Source organism: Bemisia tabaci, unplaced genomic scaffold (genome assembly GCF_918797505.1).
Source record: "Bemisia tabaci unplaced genomic scaffold, PGI_BMITA_v3".
In the NCBI taxonomy this organism is placed as follows: domain Eukaryota; kingdom Metazoa; phylum Arthropoda; class Insecta; order Hemiptera; family Aleyrodidae; genus Bemisia; species Bemisia tabaci.
In genome coordinates this window covers 71237-84554 of record NW_027311755.1, presented here as the reverse complement: position 1 = coordinate 84554, position 13318 = coordinate 71237, and the positions used below count along the sequence as shown (strand labels likewise).

At 41.1% G+C, this 13318-nt stretch overlaps 1 protein-coding gene across 3 annotated transcripts in view; it reads right to left on the bottom strand.

Annotated features, from left to right (window-relative positions):
- LOC140225857 (major facilitator superfamily domain-containing protein 6-like) overlaps positions 1-13318 on the bottom strand; it is a 105046-nt gene that overhangs the window by 88481 nt on the left and 3247 nt on the right. For all 3 annotated transcript variants that reach the window (XM_072305828.1, XM_072305826.1, XM_072305827.1), the window contains exon 2: positions 8751-9183. In XM_072305828.1, the coding sequence (XP_072161929.1) occupies positions 8751-9139 (389 nt within the window). In that variant the 5' untranslated portion in view covers positions 9140-9183. The remainder of the gene's footprint in view (positions 1-8750; positions 9184-13318) is intronic.

Below are 13318 nucleotides of genomic sequence, written 5' to 3'. Positions count from 1 at the left end.
CTAATATGCGTTCATTACCGGCTGCACTGTGTTTGCCGCATCATTCGAACTCGCGTTAGAATATTCGCAGCATCGAATAATGGGGCTTAAAAGACCCATGCCGTGTTGTGCCCTATGAACATTTTTGTACGTACAATAATCCATTAAATGCCCTAAATTATCTGAGCTCCGGGATTTTTCGTAAACATTTGTAACATTTGGGAACGGTAAAAACAATTGAGAGTGAGTGGATTCTTCATTTTTTTCTCTTTCTTTAAATGACAAAAAAAAAAACTATATCGATTACATATTCTAGAGACTGTTGAAATTTGGAAATGGAAAGGTAGGAAAAATAGAGAGTGAGCTGACTTTTTTATTGTTTTTTTTTCAATTTTTTTAAATCCTTGACTTAAATGACTTTAATTGACATTAATGACTTATCCTTATGACTTGTTTTATTTTTTTTTATTTTTACGAGTCACTTACAACATCTGTTTTCGTAAATACGGCCTTACATGTAACAATGGCGGATGTGAAAAATTACATTTTCGAAACACGCTTAAAAAACTGTTTGGTTCTCACGAAAATTTAATATGTTTGGCTCTGGCATAATGTACAGATCTTCGAAGATCACATCTCAAATATTTTCTCAAAATTTTCTCGATGCCAAAACAGTTTTTTGAATGTGTTTCGAAAAGGTCATTCTTCACATCCGCCATTGTTACATATGAGTCCTCAAATGTTCTGTCACGCGCCACCGAGGGAAAACTTTAACTTTCCTTGCAAATCGTCAGGAAAATTGCCGTCGCAATCAACCTTTTGAGGATTTCGCAGGATTCGACGGATCATCCTCTCGGAGCCTTTACTGTGCGTAAAATAAATCCTTTAAGCCACACAAACCGGTCCACGGTCGTCCGCGTGGTCCTGACTCAAGCTTAAGCCCATCGCGGAGGCGTCAAAGGGGAAAAACTGCGAGCTCATGAATGAAAAGAGTAAATTTTCCCCTCCACCCAGCGCCTCTCGACGCCGAGGGTGAAAACCGAAGACGTAAGCTTCAAAGCGTTTGTCTCAATTGACCCGTAACCTAATTTCCCCGCGCCGCCTCCACTCGTGGAGCCCGTGTTCCCGTCTCGTTTTCCGAGCTTTATCTTGTGCTTTCATTCTGCAGTCGACGGCTCCAACTTCGGCCTCCGCTCCCCGAGGTTGCCAGGATGCGTAAAAAAGCTGGAAATTATTCTGCCGTGCTAAGGAAGAACGCCGTATGAGCCTTCAGACGTTGCCAAAGCGCAGATATGCGTGTCGCGCCGACCGCACTATTTGGCGCAATGCATGAAGTATTCTTTCAGTCTTGCAGGCGCTAATATGCGTTCATTGCCGGCTGCACCGTGTTTGCCGCATCATTCGAACTCGCGTTAAAATATTCGCAGCATCGAATAGTGGGGCTTAAAAGGCCCATATCGTGTTGTGCCCTATGAGCATTTCTACGTTGCCTAGTTTCTCTCGATAAAATATTTGTTCAGAAAAAAGTTAGGGAAGTTCACGACAATCTTCACTTTTTTAGATTGAATGGGCCATTAAACAAAGTACAAATTTAAGCACTCTTATATATGATTCTTCAACAGAATTTCACGTAGAACTTGATTCGCGTGACAAAAACTTCTGAAATCAACTCTTAGCTAAGATATTGCCGTTTTTAATTCACATTAATTACGGGAGATTTGAATTGCCCGGTCACAAGAAACGCAATACTCTACATGAGTGAAATCGCGCCTCACAAGAATTTTGGCAGGCTTCTGAGTTGAGCATCTTTCCTTTCCCACCCTTTATTGTTCAAAGTGTAAATAATGAACTCTAGCGGATCCAAAAGCGTCAAGATTGAGGCTGCCACACTTTTGTATCACACAGACTACCACGGTAACGTTTATTGTTATTGACGTTAACATTATTAACGTTGTGCGAGTTGACTTATGTAGACCATTGCGTTTTCATGAGCGGGATGTTTGAATTCACGCGTCAAGAAACATCTATTATGATGGGTAGGGGTTCATTTTAGTAATTTTCGTCGCGAAAATCGTGTTTTACGTGAAATTTTGGTTAAGAAACATCTCCCTCCTGTGTATGTCGGCCTCCTGCGGTGTAGTGGTTGTAATGCTGGCCAAGAGGTCCCGGGTTCAATTCCCGGCCAGGTGACCTGAGATTCATGGTCTCGGGCAATGGTCACCATGGGATGGATGGGGTAGTTAGCGTGGGATTAGCCAGTGGGCTATGTGAAATTGGTTAAAAAAAAAAAAAAAAACTTTGTACATTGTCTAGTGATCTATTCTGCCATGCTTAGGAAGAACGCCGTATGAGCCTTCAGACGTTGCCAAGTGTCCTCCAATAATAACTGAATTTACAGGGAAAATTGTGAATATTTTTTCCCAAAATTTTCCGACAATTTTGTACGAAATTTAATCTAAAATATCTGAAAATTTCAAAGAAACAAGTACATGAATGCCGCCAAAAATACACGTTTTATCAAGGGAAATTTGGCAACTCTCGAATGTTCATACGGCGGTCTTCCTTAGCACGGCAGTATTAGAGTCCCTTTATACTGACAATGAGAGTACAGACAACGCGAATCAATTTCTAATTGATTCCCATGTTTTAGGCCTTTATAGTGTCACAAACGGGAATAAAGATTACTTTCACCAATTGCAAAGATTATAAATTGGAATGGACCGGGTCATTCCGGGTACGGCAAGGAACAAATGGAATGAGAGAGGGAATGAGATAAGAATTCGGGAATGGGTTGATCGAAGATTACAAAAAACGTCCAATTGGTGTAATCTTCATTCCCGCTTGTGACATCTGTAAGCCGCGTTGTCTCGACTCTCTCTGAAAAGGGACTTTAGAAATTATAGCGTTGTGATAAAGGTCAAAATGTGCTGAATTTCTAGCAAAACCTGGCAACGATACTGCTGCAGACTGATTGAGCGCGCTGGGAGAATCAAATTCGCTGCATGATCGTCCTTCTCAAAGTAGCATTTAATAACGGAAAATTCGCGATATTTTTAAATTAAGTTGCAATTTTTTGCGATAAACTCGCTAGGATCATCAACATTTGAGCGATTGTCCACCATCTTGCCGCAATTTTATCTCTATAAACTCACGCTCGATAAAATCGAAATTTTACATCAATTTATCAAGATTTTATTTTCAATAATATTGCAATGCCTCGCCGTCGATAATATCGTAATTTCATCGCAAATTTATGTGACGAAATTGCAATTTATCGCAACTCAAAGTCTTAGAGGTCACCCTTTTTCTCCCCCCCCCCCCAAAAAAAAAATGCCTGTAGGCTAAACTTATATAAAAACTGTAAAAGTTTCAAAAAAGCAGGTTATTGCAATTCATTTAAAATTTTTCCAGAAAAAAGTTCTCGGAACGATAGTCGTCAACAATCATTTCTAATTCCTAAAATGTTTGCTATTTTCAACAAACACCAACAAAATAATTTTTTCCCTAGAGTTTTTGTAGATCATATTGTGAAGCTCAAGTGTTTCTTCAAAGTGCACTGGCTGGGTCGTCAGAAAATAACAAGCCTCGGGTCAGTTTGACTCATGACAGTCATCAAAGCGTTAAGCGCCTGGCCGTTGCTCACTTCGAAAGCTCCCTCCAATTTTCGGTGATAATATCAACTCTAGCTACCTAGAACAATTAACACCGTAACTACATTACCGTGCTAAGAAAAAACGCCGTATGAGCATTCGAGAGTTGCCAAATTTCCTTCGATAAAATGTTTATTTTTTTAAAGAAAGTTATAGGTACCTAATTTTCCTTGAAATTTTCAGGAACTCTAGGTGGCATTGCGAATAAGAATATCTGGAAAATTTGAAAGAAGAACATTCTCTAGTTTACCCGCGGAAATATGTGTTTTATCAAAGGGAATTTGGCAACGCCTAAAGGTTCATACGGCGTTATTCCATTGCACGGTAGTAAAGTTTGTCTATCGCCTTCGATAGGTTGGATTTTCTTCACTGAAGAGAATGCCCGCGTAAACACGCCTATCATCGTTATCTGTAAAATCAATCTCCCATTTACTGTTCTCCTGTCTCCTTCTTGACTGTTCACCTACTTTTTAAACGGATTCATAATTACTCCATGTACACCATGTAGGTAAGTTCCCTCTTTACTTGTAAAAGGATTTGCATTGCCAATGCATATAGAGTGTGTTTGATCTATAAGAAAATTTACTTAATATGCGTGGGCGGAGCTGAGGATGATTTGTGGGGAGAAATTAAAAACCCCACATCAATAGATTGATACTCCGAGGAGGGCCTAAATAACTCCACCAGTTCCAAAGCGTTTGAAAAAGGGGGTCATGGGGCCTTCCTGGGACCATTTTGAAAAATTGATTTGTCTTGAGGGTAATTTTGAGCTGTTCTTGCCCTGGTAAAAATTGACGATAGGAGCTGCGTTTCAAAATACCATAGGAGTTCTCATAGCCGACTAAAGAAGGCTATTGAAAATCATATAGCTGGCTGTAGAAAGCGGAGCAAATCATATAGCCAGGCTATACGAAGCTATAAGAAAGTATACAGTCGGGCTATAGTTCCTATCGCTGGGATTTACACTTTATCGCCATTGGCTATAAAAGGCTATAAGAAATTGTGTAGAAATTCGTGTGCATTGGAAATCATCAAGTTTGATACGGAACTACCTTAATATTTACAAAACACACATTATATTTTCCTTTAAAACATATTTTTTTTCATCAAATAAAATGAGAATAATCCACACAGAGTGTGCAAACATTTCGAAATCATGAGTTGAAAAAAGCTGACTCCGCGAGATTAAATATTAGAGCCTAACACAAAGCGGAGCGGCGACGCACTGGCGCCTACAAACCTAACAGAGATACCTCACGCATTGCGCAATGCGTGAAGTATCCCTGTTAGGTTTGAAGGCGCCAATGCGCGTTCAGCGCTGGCTGCCCGCCCGCCGCGCCGCGCCGCAGCGTACCGCGGCGCTTGAAGCAACTATTTCACACCAGAGGTATTGCACAGTATCATAAGAAATTGAAGGCGCTCCAACATATTAAGAATGACAGGCATCCTTCAAAAGTACGGAGCTTTCCTCGCAGAATAAACCAAGATACTACGGCACATAAAGAGAGCGGTAGTCCAAAAACTAACTAAGTCCTAGTATCCGTATTTAGTAACGTTTAGCATAAACTTTATCGTCTGGCTGTTGCTTAATCGCCATTGGCTATAAAAAGCTATAAGAAAATATACAGCCGGCTTTAGGTCTATGGTATTTTGGAACACAGATTCTACTGCCAATTTTTACCAGGGTATCGAAACGTCATCAAACATACAATTTCAAAAATGAAAGAGTCGTCACGCACTTACTCTGCAAAATTCCTCACACTTTCCGAGGGATTTTTAACTTTTCAGGAGGAGGCCAAGCAGATAGTGAGTGTACATCCAATCAAGGACCAAAGACGAAAAAATGAAGAAAAAACACGCTGTTACACTACGCGGGGCTGCTGGTGAGCTTCTAAAATCATTCAGGATAATGGAAGCAATTATGAGAGTATTAACAAAAGCGCATTATTTATATTGCCACGTAAGTCCTGAGAGCATGAACCCGTGTAGCCAAAGTATCTCACGCAAATACGGGTTATACCGTTCATTTTGCTTAATTGAGACTTGGCACACGAATGATGCAAAAAAAGGCTTCGTTCTTTGTCGTTGGCATGGGCACTAAAACCACCACATTTTTATAGGCTATATTCATAAGGGCTCGTAACAATATGTTGCGATTTTTTTGCTCAATGCTTTGGAGTTCATGCTCCAATTATTGTAAGATCAAATTGCTCAATTTTGCGACGGAAAAAACTATTAATCAAATAAGTTGCACTTTTGTGGGCAATTTTCTATAGTAAACTAGAGTGTTCCCTCTTTTTTTCAATTCAACAGAAATATCTATCCTAGTCGAAGCAACCTATAACAGAATTGACTAATTTAAATACATTTTAATGACTAGAATAACGCATCTCGCGTGTTGCACTCAATTACAAGTTGTTTCTTAATTGTTCATTCATTGTTTCTAATTAGAAGGCCTTTCGCTTAATGACGTCAAATTGTTACAAATAGTGATCCTAATATGACGTGGCACTAAGACAAGCAATAAAAGAAAACAGTAAAGATATCACTCGACAAAAGTCAACACAAGTGAGCGTTTTCAAGAAGAAATTATCTATCTAGCGTCGTAGCTCCCCATAAAAATCTATTAGACTAAAAAAGTTAAAACAAAATCAAACATAAGCTAATCTAGATCATATTTTCAAAACATTAATAATTGATTTTAGTTAAGTAAAAAATCTCAAAAAGTAAACGCGTACTTTCTGAAGCCCTATGCGCTGATTCTCTTCAATTAAAGTTTTGTTGGATTAGCTCCGCTTCGCTCATACAAAGGTAAATATTTTATCGGGAATAATTTGGCAACATTCGAATGTTCATACGCCGTTCTGTCTTAGAACAGCAGGGGAAACCCATCGCATTGGCATGGTGTCAAAAGCTGAAGCACGGACATAAAGTAAGTGTAAACGCAGGATGCAACAATTCGTGGTCTGTGAATGTGCGTGTTGCGGCACAAAAATTGAAGGCGATTTCAAATTCTTCGCGTTCACAGTGGACCAGCGATCAGCGCGCTCCGTGTTAAGTTACAGGCAATAACGTCTGAGTATGAAAAAAAAACGGGATAGCTGCTGATCTCATTAAATTAACTAACTAGTTAACTATTTATGGGCTTTTATTTCCTTTTTTCTTCTTTTTCTATTAGTAGATTTTCAAACCGAAGCGGTCATCCAGGAATATTAAAACATTTAACTTTTTTTTTAAATTTTCTGTTTTAGCGTGTATTCTTAAGAGTTCGCTCTCTCCAACCAAGAGAGGCGACGCATAATGTCAAAGTTCGTTTGAATTTTTCATTTCGCTTTTGAGACATGGCATTAATTAATGACCAAAACGCCAGTTCGTAACGGTCTCGACATTTCGGCCAGGGATTTGATGGCGCTGTTCTTTTCACGAATACTGCAGCGCGCTGAAATCCAGCGAATAAGGAGTTCAATATTTTTTTCTGAAATATTTCTTAATTCATTAGTTTTCATCCGACACCACACTGAATTGTTTTTGCAGTTCGACAATGTGAATGACTTCATTTAAAAAAGAGGGTATCTTCATTGACCGAAAAAAGTTTGATATTGAGCCTACGTGTTGTTAGAATATCAATTATGAATTGAAAAACGTCAGAATTTCACGTTACACGCCATAGACACGTTAGACATTTTTAAACTCAACTCGTAGATGTGAGCAGACTAGTGTTTTCTATGTTCGACAATATTGAAAGTCCCCGGCTGCTAAAAACCAGGATCTATATTTGTACCAAATTAACCACTAAACTAATTTTAGTATGCTATTTGTAATTTAGACCGATTTTTTTTACTGTCCAATCAGCTCTTTGGTCAAAAACATCGACCCGACTGGAAGAAAATTGAAATTTCAAAAATCAAAATCTTTGCTGCGTTTTGAAGTGAGTGGAATGTATTATACATCCATAGAAACGACAAATCCTTAAGGATTCAGTCGAGATAATATTTTTGCCGAAAAATTGATTGCAGAAAAATACATTGTTTCGATATTCTTCGGTTTTCTCTATAAGAAATGAAACCGTGGTCGTCGGATGTCTGATTTGCTGAAGAAAAAACGGGCAAATCTGGTGTTCACTTATTTTCCCCACACGAAAAGAAGAGGTAGGAGTTTGTCCCAACTGTGACATTTCCAACTAATTGGACCGCATTTTGCAATAAGGAACCACTATTTCTGGCTCATTTTAGAAACAACATATATGCCATTGGTTTCCCTATGCAGAAAGGTGCTTTTATGGAAGAGCCAGAGATAGTGCGGTTCCTTATTGCAAAATGTAATCCAATTGTGGTAGGTAGTACCACTAGTACCCCAATAAATTAGCTTACTAATTCAACAAAATGGGGTAACACCTACCACAATTTTAGGGGATAGCCCCTGATACTTTTTTCCTTGTATTCAATGCGGACTCTTATTTTCTCCTGCGGGCCGATTGTTGAAATTGATAGACAAAGCGACTGACAAAGATGTAATAGGGAGTATGAAGCGATCCTTTTGGTTGAAATGAGTGGTTATTATAGACTAAGGGGGTAAATGGGTTGCCGTTAGTTAGGCTATTACCTACCTCCTATGTCCATTGGAGCCACCCACTTCTACCCATAGGATCCCTCCAGATCCTTTTTGACTCCTTTTTCTATAGTTTTGTCAATCCACTTCAATTAATGATCGGCCCGTAGATGGTGCTTATCAGATTTCAAGACGAATTGGATTGCGTTGAGCAGAGAGCACCTGAGTCACATTAGCCACTGCCAGATTTCATCGAACAATTTATTTTCTGGAAGGAGAATGGTAGTGCGGACTCTTTTTAATATGCCAGGGAATTTGCCTTGCGTTACCAAAAAGAATAAGAAAAAAACTCTTGTCCATTGCAACCACCTGCTTCGACCTATAGGATCCCTCCATATTCCTTTTGCCTTCTTTGTCTAAAGCTTTGTCTATCAATTTCAACAATCAGCCTGCAACCACCCACTTCCACCTATAGGATCCCTTCATATCCTTTTTGCCTTCTGTGTCTATAGGTTTGTCTATACATGTCAACAATCAGCCCGCAAGGGCTTATAAGGAAAAGAGGAGACTGACCTGTCAGCAAGGCTGCCCCAGAAAGGGGCGGCGAGGAACTCGACGAACGGGCGAGAGCCAATGAGGAGGCCGCACTGGCCGGGGTTCATGCCCATCTGCTTGAAGTAGACGCCCATGAGCGGGAAGAGGGAGCCGAAGGCGGAGTAGAAGAAGAAGTAGAAGGTCTTGACGGTGAGGAGCTCCTGGTCGACGGTGCCGAAGAGGAGCTCGATGATGTCGGACTTGCCGCGGATCTTGTGCGTGGCCTCCTTGGGCTGCGGGTAGGCCGAGGGGTCGACCTCGCCCAGGGCCTCCGGGTCCACTTTCGGCCGGATCCCCGGCCCGGCCCCCTGCCCCGGGGGGTACATCGGCATCGACTGCGGCTCCTCCTGGTCCCGGTAGTAATCCATGCTGCAGCTTCAACTAACCCGCCGGCACGCTATACCTGTCCCACCTGCACACAGAAAGATGCATTACGATCAGTATGGAATACATGTATATAGGTAGAGTCCCTTTATACCCAGAGTTAAGACAACTCACTTTTGGTTGGGCCAGGGTTGGGCTGAAAGTGGCCTAAAAAAAAATCCAATTCTGATTGGTTCTCGCTCATGGAGGCCGAAACGAGTGCACCAAGATGGCGGTACCCCGAATGGGAACAAGAATAATGAAAATATTACCTAATTGTGGTTTATCAAGAGTAAATTGTTATTTCCGTAGGTCCAAAATGAAAATAGATTAAGAAATTATTCACAAACCAATCTCATTTTCTTTTTAATTGATCACTTTGTTGATGTTGTTGTTTTTGTGTGACAGACATCGCAGGATTCCTGATCCTTATCCCTCAATATCGTTCGTTTGGGTGCGATCGTTTCGGCTTCCATGGCCAGCCAAGGCCGGCTGCCAGTCAGCTGATAATCGAGTTGTCTTAACTCTGGGTATAAAGGGACTCTACCTTAATAGGGAGAGTATGGACATGTCGGTACGGCAAGGCCTGGATAGACGATCAAATTCCGAACTAATTCCGATCAAAGTAGACATGCTGATGACTGATGGTCACCATCTACCATCAAATTTTGACGGGCCGCACTTATTTGTTCAAAGTAAGATCAGGATGGAGTGCCACCATTCATCATTTCCTGCCACAGGAAACATTACTGCCAAGTTTTCATTTTAAAATGAAGCAAATTAATGAGTTTAAAACTGATGACTCCCGACAGTTTGATGCTGTTTTGATCGGAATTGGTTCGGGAATTTGATCGTCTATCCAGGGCTTATGTCTTATTTGGTATTATCATGTTCAGAGAATGGCGGGAGACAGGTTGCCTAACAGGGTCCTTGATTGGGTTCTTCCTGGGAGAAGGCGCAGAGGGCGCCCAATGAGAGGTTGGAGAGAAGGGGTTGAGACAGAAATGTTAAGTAGCTCGATGCCCAAAGGGTTGTGACTTGACAGGTGGCAGTGGAGGTTAAGCGTCGTAGAGCGCCAGGATCCCTGGTAAAAATTGGCAGTAGAATCTGTGTTCCAAAATACCATCGACCTAATGCCGGCTGTAAGATTTCCAATAGCTTCTATAGCCGGCTACACAATTTCTTATAGCCTCTTATAGTCGATGGAGACTAAGCAACTCACAGCCAGGCGATAAAGTGTATGCTAAACGTCACTAGTTACGGATGCTGGGACTTAGTGGGTTTTTGGACCGCTGCTCTCTTTTTCGGCCGTAGTATCTTGATTTATTTTGCGAGGCAAGCTCCGTACTTTTGATTGATGCCTGCCATTCCTAATATATTAGAGCGCCCTCAGTTTCGTATGATATTGTGCAATACCTCTGGTGTGAAATAGTTGCTTCAAGCGCCGTGGCACGCTGCGGTGCGGCAGGCGGGCAGCCAGCGCGAAACGCGCATTGGCGCCTACAAACCTAACAGGGATACTTCACGCGTTGCGCAATGCGTGAAGTATCCCTGTTAGGTTTGTAGGCGCCAGTGCGTCGCCGCTCCGCTTTGTGTTAGGCTCTAATATTTAATCTGGCGGAGTCAGCGTTTTTCAACTCATGATTTTGAAATGTTTGCACTCTGTATGGACTATTCTCATTTTAATTGATGAAAAAAAAGTATGTTTTAAAGGAAAATATAATGTGAGTTTTGTAAATATTACTTAAGGTAGTTCCGTATCAAACTTAATGATTTCCAAAGTACACGAATTTCTACACAATTTCTTATAGCCTTTTATAATCGATGGCGAAAAAGCAACAGCCAGGCGATAAAGTGTAAAGCCCGGCGACAGGAACTATAGCCCGGCTGCATAATTTTTTATAGCTTCGTATGATTTTCTCCGCATTCTACAGCCAGCTATATGATTTTCTGTGGCCTTCTTCAGCTGGCTGTAAGAATTCCTATGGTATTTTGAAACGCAGCTCTTATCGTCAATTTTTACCAGGGATGTGCTATGAAGCGACATCTATACTATAAGCTCCCGGAGAAGCCAATACGACGAAAAAAAGGTGGTTTCGATCATGTCGTCGCTTGGCTGACAAAGGAGCGTAACTACACATTGAGATGAGCCCGGGAAATCATTGAGTTAAATGGACGACAGGGCTCGTCGCGAAATGCAGTTACGCCTTTGTGTCACTTTGGAAAAAAAAACACATTGGATCTAGAGTCCAGACACTTAAAAACATCGACAAGAAAAAAAAACTCTTGATTCAATCAGATTTAAGCTTAAATCAAGAACCAAGCCTCTTAATTTGAGCGGATTTCCTTTTGATTTAAGCTTAAATCTGCTTGAATCAAGAGTCCTTTTTCTTGTCAATTTTTTCAAGAGTCTGGACTCTAGATCCAATGTGTTTTTTTCTAGTGCAGGAGGGCGACGATGTGTACAGAGAGACACCGGCTAAAATGCAGGATAAGGACCTAGATTGTATGTCCCCCGATAAGACGCAAAGAGTGCCTAATGAAAGGGTCGAGGGATGAGACTTTGCTCATAGCTTTGCTTAAGTGCAGGACTCTTAGGCCAGGGTCCGTGGTTTGAAAGGAATTAGTGGTGGCTAAGGGTCGTAGAGCGCTAGAAAGCGTCGTGAAAGTAACGTGATATAACTAAAACACATAACACAAAATCCACCAAGATGCCCAAGTCGTATGCTGAGCATTAAGGGAGGTGCCGTTTAGAGAGCCCTGGGTGTAAAATATGCACGATCATGCAATCTGCGGTGCTCAAGAGTGGTCGAGACATTTCGTCATTTCTCCCGCAAAAGAACGTAACTACATTTCAATGTTGCCAAATTGTCCCTCGCAAATTGCACTTTTAACCGTAGATTTTTGGGCATTTCCAACTGAAAATTTCCTCAAGTTTTTATCTGATCTCATGCAAAAATCAGACAAAGGACAAAAATTGCATGGGTATATCCTTGTGAAAAATTGAATGGGGCTGTTGCATGCACCTGGAATTGCTTGATAAAAAGGCGTAATCTACGTGTATTTTAGGGAGTTTCCGAGCTTAAAACGGCTCGAAACAGCTTTTTTCACTGACAAAAATGGGCTTAAAGTTGTGGTGATGAGAAGAACGTTTCTCATTGCCTTTTTTCTTATGACGTCATAAAAGTTGACAACCCATGGTTTCAACCCCCGTGAATCTCATGTATCATGACCGCTGAACGACCGGAATACACATAAACAGGTGGAGAAAGGATCACGGCGTTCAATGATCCTTGTGACGTCACAAAATATGTTGGCGCGATATTTTTTCCGTTTGAAACGGAGTTGAACTTTCGACAACTTCGGAAGTCCTTTTCCCACCTAAAATTTTATTAAATGAAAAAAAGGTAAAATACGTGTTCTCCTCATTTTGTATGTACCTCGCGAAAATGAATTTAAAAAAATGTACCACAGCTCCATTATCAGAGTCAATTTTGAAACCTTGGAATTGAGTTACGTTCCTTCGTCCAGGGAACGACGATTTTTTAAAAAACGAGGAAATATTTGTTTGAAGCGCGCTGACGAGGAAGCATCTTGTGATGAATGGAATCGGTGCAATAACAAGAAGGAATGAAGAACTGAACACGTAGGGTTTAGGCATGAATGAAAGACTGTATTGAACACCAAGAATAACTAGACAATACTCATACAATACACTGAATCAAAGCTAGATCATAACTATATGTGAGCCTGCTACATGACGGCCATGATGAGAACAAAACACCCGACTCGGTGGACTACGAACATCAACATTCCTCTCAGGAATTGGTGAATGCTGGACATGACACATCTGAAAAATGCCGACGATTTGGCGACCGGTCAGGTCATCCGTGAGGCATTTCGAACGTGAGAGAATTTTTCAGTGGCCTAGTGAGGAGCGAAAAGAGATAGAACTGAAGCCATGACGCTGATAAATTCCGGGAATGGCAGAATATTTTGAAAGATGAGCTAGGAAGGAAACTAATGTTGCACGATTTGGTACTTCGTCCGACCGCGTGCCTCCCTTTGGTATACGCATATCGATCAGTGGCGTTGCGTGCTTTGCGATATATCGATTGATCGGCCGTTTAACCCCATGTTAAAGTATCGATAAACAAAGTGTTCGCAGAGAACGCCTTAATAAT